Source organism: Saccostrea echinata, unplaced genomic scaffold (genome assembly GCF_033153115.1).
Source record: "Saccostrea echinata isolate AGI-Se365-2 ecotype Australia unplaced genomic scaffold, CSIRO_AGI_Sech_v1 ptg000001l, whole genome shotgun sequence".
NCBI classification, from domain to species: domain Eukaryota; kingdom Metazoa; phylum Mollusca; class Bivalvia; order Ostreida; family Ostreidae; genus Saccostrea; species Saccostrea echinata.
This window is the reverse complement of record NW_026889750.1, coordinates 184,271-196,218: the sequence shown is the minus strand read 5'-3', so window position 1 is coordinate 196,218 and position 11,948 is coordinate 184,271. Positions and strand designations below refer to the sequence as shown.

The window sequence follows — 11,948 nt, the reverse complement described above, 5'->3', positions numbered from 1 at the left end:
GAGCCATTGACGGAAATCGGGGGAAATTCTGGAAAAAATATGAAAATTGCCAAAAAAAAAAGTTTAGGGTCGGGGGTATAAAATAGGGAAGGTCGGGTAACCGGAACCATACATATTTTTTTATTTGGCCTTATATAGCATTTAATTCATTATATTAAGAAAATACTTTGATTATAGGCAACAAGTTCTCAAACAAAATTTTGAATTTCCTGTGTTTGTGTGTTATATATCATAAATGAATGTCACATTCATTACAAGTCAAACTGACTTGTTTCACTGTCTAAACGTAAATGCAAGTTTAATTAATTAAGTATATATTTAGATACTGGGTACTACCTTATTATGTATAAATATGTTTATGTATAAGGTATTATACATATTCATAGACATTAAGATCGAATATCCCGGGATATAAATATTCACAAAATCTTATAGGCATTATAAACGCTTCAGTTGATACATATTTTTGACATATTTAAAACAGTTAGCAGTGGTTAGATTTTAGCACTATTCCCTGAAGTTTCTATAAGTAAAGTACGTATTAGTTTTTTGCAAGGTGTACCCCTTATTTAGTGTCACCTACCTGTTCGATCTTCCAACGCCTTTAACATGTATATACATGCGCATCCAACATCTGTCCCAAGTTTACGATGAACGATAACTCTTGATCGAAATTGTGCGCAAGATTTACTCCAGTAAATTTAATACATGTAATATACTGACCGTTATTAGGAATATTTCAAGAAAACAGAATGAATGTCATTCAATCATTTATATAAAAAACTGTGTTACATGTAATGTTACAAGTTTTAACCACAATATTCCTTTTTATTTTTCTTATTTGAATTTAAATCTTCCATTCTGTGCATATTTTAAAATTTTCTACATATTTTATGCAACAAAAGATGTTCTCTAGAATGAAATGTCATAAAGATAGGGTATGCACAAATTTTAGAAAATAATATTTTTGTTCTCATTGTGAATAAGATTTCTTGCTCTCTATTAAACTTTATTATAATTTTGAAATATTTGTTTGAATTATGAAGGTTGAAAAATACTAAAGTCTTGTATAAGAAAACGTAAAAGGTCAACATTATTTTTTTTAATTAAAAAAATATGCTCACCATATAATTACAAAACCCCTCTTGTAACATTTTATGTCTTTCTTATATTTAAAGATATATATATATATATAACTTAGTGATAATAATTGTACAACCCCTGTTTATTAGTAAAAAGTCATAAAGAGAATCAGACTCCTTATGTTGCTCTATATCCCCATGTAAGCTCCCTCTATGATCCCCCTCTTCCATTCCCATATTTTTTTTTCGCTTATAAAAAAAATTTGGTAGAAGAGGCTTTCAGTGCAATACTTAATATACCCTAACTCAATTATTTCTGGAGAGATATGTAATAAAATATCAGGAAAACGGTACGAATTGCAGATTATTGGCAGAAAATTTCTTTCGCCTTGAGCGACAACTTTTAGGTCATCATGAATATTTGAAATGAAATTACGTTCAAATAACCTAAGATCTGGATTTATTTGTTAATGGCCATACTGTACCAATTAATAGTTATTTATAGAAAGCGATGAAAAAACAGAAAATAATATAGAATGATATACAAATGTATCTCAATGCTGAATACCAAATCGTTGAACGTTGGAGAGGAGCTAGAGATATGATGCACTTTATAAACTTTAATTACCAAGAGAGGTATAAAGATATGAACATAATTAGGGATTATCTATATTATCCTCTATCGGATTTACTTTTCTTATATAATCAATATGTGGTTTGTAAAGAGATTATTTGATCTACATTTATAAAGATTTTTTTTAATGAATTCAGTGAATTGAAACCTGTATATTTTAGAATTAGAATCTTTTTTCTGTTCTCGGGATATTCAGTTATAGAATTAACTATTTGTACTACTCTTTCATTCTGCACAAAAGAATCTCTGTTTATTCAGAACTGAAATGTTGGAGTATTCAACTATTGTATGTAAAAAATTAGCTAGTCATGCGCGTTGTGGCGTCAGGAACTGTTAATTTTAAAGGGGGTATAGCGTAATTATATAATCAATGTAAACGTGAAATAAAATTTAAATCACTTTTGATCAGCAAGGAGAAGACATTTATGCAGTTTTTTCATCTCGACATTCACTAACAAGGTTTGGTTCCAGAAATCTGTCAATAGAAAATGAGGAAACAAAAGTGATATTTCACATTGAGGTAGGTAATATAATGGATAACGATATGAAGCTTTTTTGTTTGAAAGATGTGTAATATAAGTATAATGCTCTTATTTGTCTTTGTAAATTCTTATTTCATTTATGTAATTACCCAAAGAGATCGAACTTGTAAATGTTAGCAAGCATTGATGCATTGAAGATAAAGCTATTTCTTTATGTAAATTTTGATTTTAAATTAGATCATTTAAAATTTATGATGTTTAAATGCACTGTATTTGCTCCATTTCTTTCTTCATTTTGCAATGAAAAATATATATGTATTTTTTTTTTCCTTTTAAAAATTGAAATTAAACTTTTTTTTCTTTTCCGTGAGGGGAAATTTATTTTTAACACATGCTTGAATATATAAAGATAGTATGGTGTATGGCATTTTTCAGATAAATTATAAAACTATAAATAATAAAAAGAGTCTTTACCTTTTCAACCCAAGGCAGTTGACATTTCAGACATTTCTTTATAAATAAAAAATATCCATACTATAACATATTGACAGTCATTATTATGGTTTTGATTAATTTGATTTTTTTTTATTTATAAAGAAAATGTTTAAAATTCAAGTTCCTTTGTTTCAACTTATATCAGAAAAAAAAACATCAGTGTTATAATATTCAAACATTTTTTGTTTATAAGTTAAAAATATTAGTGACATTTTAATTCATTTCTTACTTAGTAACCGGATATGGGGCCAGATCTATTCACTAGTATGTGCATTTGTACACATGGTTAAATTGACAATACGCATTACAGTTTAATAAATACTATTTAGTAAACTTTACCCTTTTCATTTTCAGATTAAAGATGTCAAACAAGATCGGTGATCCAAACTTTTCTAACACCAAAAAAATCAACAAGATAAACTTTGTAACACCATTCACCAAATCTTACAGGCTTAACCAAAACTGGGATCTCAAAAATGGTTACACCGTACGGCCACAAGAGTCCTACTTAAAAAAAGACAACTTCTTATACATAGATGAAGATGTTAGTGACTATGATGAGGAAACTACAAAATCGACAGACGACCGAACGACGGACGATTTAGGAACATGTATCACGGCTATTGGCATTATTTGTGTAATTTTCCTGCCGGTCTGTGCTATTCTTGTTGCCGTTGGAGCGTCCACGCCGTATTGGTATGACACGGCTGGAACACACAGTATTGGGTTGTTTCAGAGGTGCGACCATTCGACATCGACTTGTGAATACATTGACACCTACCTCACAACTGCATCTTCTTACAGTAAGTCCCAAAAAAAAAAAAAAAAAAAAAAAAAAAAAAAAGAGAGAGAGAGAGAGAGAGAGAGACATCACTACCTTTCTTCCGCAAAACTTTCCTCATATACTAGTAATTTTTTTTTAATGTTTCTCTGTTTGTGAGTATACACACTTTCAGAAAGGGATTTTGGAACATATACAGAACATGGTACCATAACATTTCTCGAGAAATGATGCATACAGAACTTGTATCTTTATACTTGGCATATAATCTGGCCTAGGCATATATAAATAGTACACAAAAATAATTTTTAACTAAGAGAAGCTCAAAAGATATAACTAAAATTGTTTACCATTTTGCAGTGAATTTTACGTGGAAGTTAGTGACCGGATTAGAACTGTCTGGGGCGTGTCTTTTGTTGTTGGCCTCTCTATTTTCCTGCTGTTATCTGGCGTGTAAAGAAATTGACTATTCCAAAACCAGCTATGGCATTCTCATCTCCGTTGTTATCATGCTAGGAGGTAAGCTTTATATACAAGTTTTCTCGTTCTCAAAGATTTTGTTAAAGTATAACATTTTAAGGTGACTGTGACTGAAATATCAAACAAAAGAAAAGAAGTGCAAACTGTTTAAAATTATATATATTGTGTAAAAACATAGATTTATTTTTTCAGCGGGGTGTGCAGTAAGTGGCACAGTTTTGATGACGTCATATTACATCACCAATCTACAGACGTGGACATTAGATTGGTCATTTTACACAGCAGCTGTGGGGTCCGGCATTTCCTTCCTTGTTTTCTGTCTTTATATTTTATATGTGTTTTTGTTAACTTTCGCTGATTAAAATATTTGCACACCTACAGCCTGTTTTGATATTAAATTAAACGCCATTACTTCTTCTTGTCGTTTGCAACAATGCCGCTGTTGATTGATAGAATGTAGAATTCTAGTTAAATATAAATCGTCTTTGAAAAAAATGTTATTTGTATAAATATATACAAACAACAAAAATTTATTATTCACAGGACCTCCTGTGTGCAAAATATCACGTAAATTTCGTTGAAACACAGTTAGATCCAAACAAGGGAAGTAGGGAACATTAGGTTTATTTTTTATATAATCTTGTGAATTTAAAATCACCAAACTAAAAATCGCTTTGGAGTTAAAGAATAAATTATGTAGTTACCGGAATGTCAAAAAATCTTAAAGTGGACCAAAGTAACATTTTGAGATTTCAGGACGATCCTAATAAAAACATAATGAGGCCTACCGATAGGAGGTTTTTCGGTGTGCAGCTTTAATGACAGTCCTTGGCAGAAAGTGAGCTTTTTATTTTTTAATGTTTCAAGGTGTTATTCATTATTGAATAATTGTATCAATTTTCAAACCAAACATGACAGACACGATGCAAAGGTTTAATTTCTTTTAAGTCTTATCTGCGCTAGCAATCAAAATTAAAGTCTTCGTATATTTTTAAAAGGTATTCTAGTGCTCTTATCTTTTAGAAACACAGCAAAATGTCCACGTATTTTAGTTATCGAAGGGAATGCGTATAGGGATCGATATATATTTGAGCAATAAAACCCTGTTTATTCCCAAAAATTTCCTGCGGTAACAAAAATGTTTTTTTTTGTCCCGCCCCTATTTTCCCTGTTTCCATTGTCTTTATTCCGAAAATAGATAATGAAATAGTGAGAATCCATATATATGTTTTATATTTTAACGGTCCTTATATAAGCTTTTAGATTTTATCAAACAAAATACTTTAACATTATCAGTATAATTTTCTTTTTTTCTTTGATTATAAAATTATATGATTTGCAAAAAAATTACAAATGTCTCTTTACAATTCAACATGATATGAAGAGACAAATCTTCACTTATTTAGGAGAGGGGATAAAAGGAAAAGGAAAACTGTTTAAAGTTCTCATACATAAAATGTGACATTTCTCATGCAAAGTCCTTATTCTTGGTCACAGTTCATGTATTTAATTCGCTAATAAGTTATGTGTTATTTATAATTTTTCCAGTGTAAAAAAAAGGTTGAGATGCAGGGTTATTTGTATTTTTTCATTATATGGGGGGGGGGGGGGGAGGAGGTTTCAAGTTGGCGGAAATGTATTTGTTTGTCATAATTGATCCTAAATTTGCTCAAATCAAACAAGACACAACAAAAACGATATAAAGTTAGACATGTATATGGGTATAAATGTTTCTTATGAGTAGACATGCAGTTTGTATGAATAGAGAGGCTCTAATAAGCAAGAATTAATATTTGCACTGTTTAGATGTGTACAGGATGGTATTGTGACTGTTGTTTAAAGCCCTTTGTAGTTTTGTTTGTTCTTTTGAAGACAAATTCATTCTCTGTCATAAAAGATTTCTTGTATGATCTACGTCGACCATTGAGCGCTTCATCGCATCACTGAATGCTAAAAGAAAACCCAAGAAAGGAATATAAATTGACGTAATGGTGAGATTTTCCCCTTTATTGAACATAATTGAATATTTACATGTAGTGCCATTTAGGTAGAACTCTCGGGTATACATTAAAGTATTTGTTTATTTCCCAAAACATGGTAATAGTGACGACAAATAATTTCATATTTAAAGTCATGGTATGAATCAAGGATATAAGGAGGAAACACTGATAAATACAGACCAAGGAAAGTTATAATGTGACGTCTGTTCTGTCATACTTGATTGAAGACTTTCAAAGAATAAATAGACAGTAGCTGAATAAAAGTAACCAGTGTTCAAAGAGGACCATTGTGACGTCATAATGTTCGGAACCTATGACGTTCCACCGAGCGCACAGGTGCTTGGAATGTTATGTCCATTATTTCTGACCATATCTTTAGTTCTGATCCTTGTTGGAATAGGACTACCATATTGGCTGATATTCGGGGGAACCTCTTACGGAATTTTTCAGATATGCACGTCATCAGTTACTTCATGTTCTTTTTCTGTTACAGAACTCTCGTCGTCCAATCCAGACAGTAAGTCAAAGCTTAACCAATATATTTATTAATATTTAATTTCGACTTTCTTAAGGAATAAATTCTTTATAGAAAACTTAAACTGTGTTTGATTTTATTCTACAGGCGTGACGTTCTGGAACATCATGATTTCGTTGGCCGTGTTTGCGGGTCTCTTTATGTTCCTTTCAGAAATCCTGATATTTATCTATCCTTGCAAAAAAGTGATAAGCCACAGTAAACTGGGTATCGGGGCCGTGGCATGCTTCTTTTGCATTGTGGGAGGTGAGAAAACGATATAAATTAATTAGACGTTAAGCACTGGCGTTGTAGCTTTAAGATCAAGAGACGACATTGATAATTGCAAAAGTATGTCAAATGCCTGTAAATCATTGCATTCGTTTGAAAAAAAATCTGATTTCTTAAAAGTGGATAAGATGTTCATTATTTTGAAAGGGGGGTAATTTGGGGGGGGGGGATTGGTGATTATACCTATTAATAACAGTAATATTTCATTTTTCAGCTACATTAACCTTAGCAGTGGTTGGATTAATGATTGGCGCAGCCAGCGTTTCCGTCACTGACGTCACTCATGTTTCCCTGGCAACTACAGACTATCTTGGCTGGTCCTTATACGTCTCTGGATCCGGAGCTATTCTTGCTTTGTTTACAGGGATATTGTTTGCTATTCATTTATTCCTCGCTTGTTATTATTGAAAGAAACTTATTTATCTGCCTGTGGTGAAGATGGTGTTACTTTGTTACCTTTTTTTTAATTTTGACAAAATAGTAATGTGATCTGCCATTGGATAGCCGAAAAATGTCATAACACATATGAATTTTGTTTGTTGATTTTTAAAATTGAGTTCAAGTTTGTCAAAATATTACTTTTCATTTCATTGCAAAGTAAAGTATCTAAAACGCAATACACGTTGCTCCTAGAGCCAAAGTACAGCAAACTTTTTTTTTGAAAGGGGGGGGGGTTATATGTCTACCGTCACTTTAATTAGGTAGCATCTTCAGACTGATACACCCTTTCAGTGTAAACAATTGTTCATTCTATTATAAGCCTTTTTGATCAGATGTTTTATTCTCGCAAGCATGTGCCAAATATTTATTATGCCTTTTATACTCATATTTAAATGCTTTGTACATGATAACTAGAAATGTCACTGTAAGAGGTGTGCTATCTTTAAATCATAAAAGCAAATATTCACTGCAAATGAATTCAGCGAGATGATTTTATTGTTCTAATGGCAAATTGTTTTCTATGCATCAATTGACACTGCTGTAAAAGTGCTTTGATTACTCAATGCAAATAAATTCAGCATGATAATTGCTGTTATGGCAAATGTACTTTCTATACATCAATTGGCATTGCCGTGGAAAATTATTTCAGAATGAAAAGCATAATAAAGACAACCCACCTTTCCATACCTTGCTAAAAGAACTATTCTAATTTACATAAGAGTAAGGAGTTCAAAATTCAGCGGAACGGATTTTATGGAGTACCTTGTATATGCGTACACTGATGTGTATGACCTGTCATAAAAGTCTAGACATGTATACATTATAATGAAAGATTCATTTTGTATATGATGGTAAAATCATCTTAGACCTCATTTGGCAAGAAATACCCCCTACTGTCACCAGAAACAGTAAAAATACTAGAAATATGTCCATAGGACATGAATGCCCCGCCGAGGGTATATTAGTAATGCAACTTGAAAATTTGTATTAGTGTATGAAATTTGATGAGGATATCTTGAAAATTTCCTTTAAAATTGAAATCTAAAAAGTTGGATATAGATGATAAATTCTATAAGTGCATAAACTTACATAAATATATGATTGTGCCCATGGGAAAAGGGACCTTATGGCAATTTTTACACATTTGGAGTTTTTCATGGATTTTAATAGAGCAAGATTAGAAGTTGCCAAATCTGAATTTTTATGGTCGTACGTCAACTCTAAGTAGTTTTTTTTCTTCATTTATATCAATGATACTTTAACAGGTAAACGATGACGTCATGTTACTTTCGCACCAACGTCAAAAGTTTTCAGAGTGAACATGACTTTGACTTTGCATTGTAATGTTACTACGCTAATAAATGTATGTTATTGCGCATTTCCAGAACCATTTTTTGAGCCATTGCCTCTTTCGATAAATTTAATTGTATAATATGATAATGACAATCTAATTAAAATTAGACGTTCCGAATCCGCTACCGCTTCTCAAACATCTAACAACATCCCATTCGGTGTCACGTCAGAGCGACCTTTCGATTATGAATAAACAAAAATTTTGGCCCATGGTAAAGACCGTGCTATATATGAATGTGACGTGCGGGATATATAGTAGTTTGTGCATTTTCGTTTGCGTTATTCAGGTAAGAATGCCAGATTGGCGGACTATACATTCAATTTATACCAAAATTACTTTAATTCAATGTAAGACATTCTACAGAGCATCAATAATATAGAGATGTAGCCGTGGAACTAATTTTAGAATTGAATACAGAAGGTTGAATCTGATTCATATTTTGTTTACTACGAAACCCCTCGGGCGTTTAAGTTTGGCAGTAAAAAAAGAAACACATCCGAACTATAAGCCAAGATTTCGACGACGGCGATTTCATTGGGTAATCGAAAGGTCGCTCTGACGTGACCCCGAATGGGATGTTGTTAGATGTTTGAGAAGCGGTAGCGGATTCGGAACGTCTAATTTTAATTAGATTGTGATAATGAATAGTTGTAATAATTATTATCCATCATGCAGTGGTGTATAGAATTATGAGTGTGTGTTCGTTTTACATTTCACTATGCTGGGATGTGAGGAAAACCCGAGAAGCAAGCGGCTTCTGTTCAATATCAATTTATTCTCTCAAACCAAAGTATAATCATTTGAGAAACCTGTAGAATTCATTCGAAAATCATCTCATTTTAAGCATAGCTCTCGATAGGACAAGATGTCATTGGGGGGGGGGGGGGGGTGTGAATCCAGTATAAGCGATATATCTTTCAAAATGTGAAGTTTAAAATATTTCAAAAAAATCCTCAGCACAACAATAAAGAAGATGCTACTGGGTAGTGAATTTTGTTGTTGTTTTTTTTCTTCTTCTAAATATAATTAGACAGAAAATTTGTGAAATGTACTGAGTTACCGTATATATGCTATACAACAATTTAAGGACATTAAGTTGATACACTGCAAGATAAGCAATATTCGATAAAAAAAAAAAAAACATTAAACAAAAATTAAGAAGGACTTCTGCCTGCATGTGGTAACAAAACTTCTTTTTTTAAATTGAAATGATACACATATTTCAGTCAGAGCAACGAAAATTTTTGAATAATTACTTTTTAAGTAAGCAGGTTGACAAATTATAAACAAACAGATGAATTATAATAAACATGCATTAAGGAAAGTAACAGATCCAGGGTGACCAGTGGTTGGATTGTGTGTGTTGTGTGTTGGGGGGTGGTGGGGTTAAATGTTAAATGACAGAACAGAAACATGCAATACTTGTAGTTAACATGAGTTTAATAGCATACGAAGGTTGTCGTATTTTTAAAACCTTCCTAAATTTTAGGTGTGCAGGGGGGATGCCTTCCCACCATCAACCTCATAACCTCCAAATACGCCATTTGGTTAGGTTTGAAATAATATTGGAAAAAATTCCTCAATTTATTTTTGCACCTTGAACTCTCTCCTTACGTACATGTATATGAGCAGGGTCATTTTCAAAACAAACAGCGATCATGAGCTCCACATGCCTGTAACTGGAAACTTAACTGCTATCAGATCTACACATGCACTTAATCATGAGAAAAATGGCGTCCTAAAATAAAAATTTTGTTTGATTTTGTGAAATTAAATGGTTATTAATAGATATCGGGTATTTTATTATCGTTTAAACAAATTTTATCCGAACTTTGAATGAAATCAATATGTCATTTTTTAGATTAATATCAAATAGATTTTTCTAAGAAATAAATCATAAATAATTATATATAATTATTATGATGTCGTTATGAATCATGCAGATTAATTAATAGAATTTTTTCAGCGAGGGGGGGGGGGTGTAAAAATTAATTGAAAATTTTATATATACAGTCAGTTAAATCGACTGGTTCGTAATATTCCTTGGCTGACTGAGTTTTTAAATGACAGATTTTTTACGAGGTAGCACACATTTAGGTACCTGTAAATATTGTTATGTGATGGTGTTTGTAGAATCCCCCATCCCCTTTCTCGCGGCTTCTTTATCGTATGAAATTCTAATGTTATTGTTTTCTAATGTTATTGTATATGAAGTTTTGCAACATAAGAATTCTATTCTGGTCCCATTCCAGAGACATGGATATGCTTATCCTTGTAAAGCTTTTCAAATACACTGTACAGTAGTCAGGTCCCGGTAATATAAAATGACCCTGGTCCCCTTCCCCGGTCTCCTGCACTGCCGCAAAAATAAAAAATTTGCAAACATACTCTTAATCTTTTGTGCAGTATATTTTTAGCATTTAATTTAATTTGCACATTGCATGTTTAATCACAATTTGATCTAACCAAGAATTATTTCAATAAATCCAAACAACATAATCAGTTCGTTTACATAATTCAATGGCAAGTTATGCAATATTATACCAAACGGATAACTGAGATTATATTTTCAATAAGAAAACGAGTTTTAGATTGATAATAGAACTGTAATGACCTACAATGCTGAGATTCTATGAATGGCAAGGATTGTGTGTACATATATTTGACTTTTAAGTGACTAAAAACTGCAGATTAAGCTAAAACCTTTTAACTTTTTTATGCACAACACGAGTATACCAGAATATTATATTTTCGAGTTACTGAAAATAACAAGACAGCAAAAGAAAAAAAAAGAGATTTCTTTTCATGATACGATATTGTGTTTTTGAAAATTTACTTTTCATTAAAGTTTCAATTTTCTATGTATTAATAAACTGGATTTAATGTAACATCTCTCTCTTTCTCTATCTCTCTCTCTCACACACACACACATGAGGTATACATACATGTAAACTTGGTTTTTTTTTAATATTTAAGCTAGAACAATTAGAAAAAAATTATTTCATTCGATAGTTTTTGTTTGTTTTCAAGTACTTACATCGGAAATGGCAACAACAAAAATAGGACGAAACAAATTTTTTTTAAGTTTCATTTTATTTTACTTAAATTTATGATCATTATTACAGGAAAAAAATAATAATATAAAATTCAAGTTATTTTTAAAAATAATTTCATGTTAAATAAATAGATGCACATGTAACAGATTTTTTTTTAAAAAAATGAAAGTATGGTTCAATGAAGCATCTATTTCTTATTTTATATTTTTTCTTTCACTCTGACTGCAGCTAGTTCCATGAGTTTTCAAAAATACTTTTTAAAGAAAATATAAATATAATACTTACAATTAAAACGTTTTTTTAACTGCTGAAAAATAAGATTTTTAAAAATATTTTTA

General features: G+C 31.3%; 2 protein-coding genes across 2 annotated transcripts; both read left to right on the top strand.

Annotated features, from left to right (window-relative positions):
• The first annotated feature begins 2,146 nt into the window (after nt 1-2,146).
• LOC133186963 (LHFPL tetraspan subfamily member 6 protein-like) lies at nt 2,147-4,334 on the top strand. The gene is made up of 4 exons (XM_061325720.1): nt 2,147-2,236; nt 3,048-3,496; nt 3,835-3,993; nt 4,147-4,334. Exons 2-4 carry the CDS (start codon nt 3,055-3,057, stop codon nt 4,314-4,316), a joined length of 771 nt encoding a protein of 256 aa, XP_061181704.1. The 5' UTR covers nt 2,147-2,236; nt 3,048-3,054; the 3' UTR covers nt 4,317-4,334.
• Nucleotides 4,335-6,043: 1,709 nt separating this feature from the next.
• Nucleotides 6,044-7,790, top strand: LOC133171472 (uncharacterized). The gene is made up of 3 exons (XM_061315217.1): nt 6,044-6,471; nt 6,577-6,735; nt 6,974-7,790. The coding sequence occupies exons 1-3, from the start codon at nt 6,255-6,257 to the stop codon at nt 7,165-7,167; spliced, it is 570 nt and encodes a 189-aa protein (XP_061171201.1). The 5' UTR covers nt 6,044-6,254; the 3' UTR covers nt 7,168-7,790.
• The last annotated feature ends 4,158 nt before the right edge of the window (nt 7,791-11,948 follow it).

Coding starts and splice junctions, on each gene's coding strand:
- LOC133171472 (XM_061315217.1), top strand. CDS start 6,255: ATGTTCGGAACCTATGACGTTCCACCGAGCGCACAGGTGCTTGGAATG. Junction 6,472..6,576: donor CTCGTCGTCCAATCCAGACA/GTAAGTCAAAGC, acceptor TTTATTCTACAG/GCGTGACGTTCTGGAACATC. Junction 6,736..6,973: donor CTTCTTTTGCATTGTGGGAG/GTGAGAAAACGA, acceptor TTCATTTTTCAG/CTACATTAACCTTAGCAGTG.
- LOC133186963 (XM_061325720.1), top strand. CDS start 3,055: ATGTCAAACAAGATCGGTGATCCAAACTTTTCTAACACCAAAAAAATC. Junction 3,497..3,834: donor CACAACTGCATCTTCTTACA/GTAAGTCCCAAA, acceptor ACCATTTTGCAG/TGAATTTTACGTGGAAGTTA. Junction 3,994..4,146: donor CGTTGTTATCATGCTAGGAG/GTAAGCTTTATA, acceptor TTATTTTTTCAG/CGGGGTGTGCAGTAAGTGGC.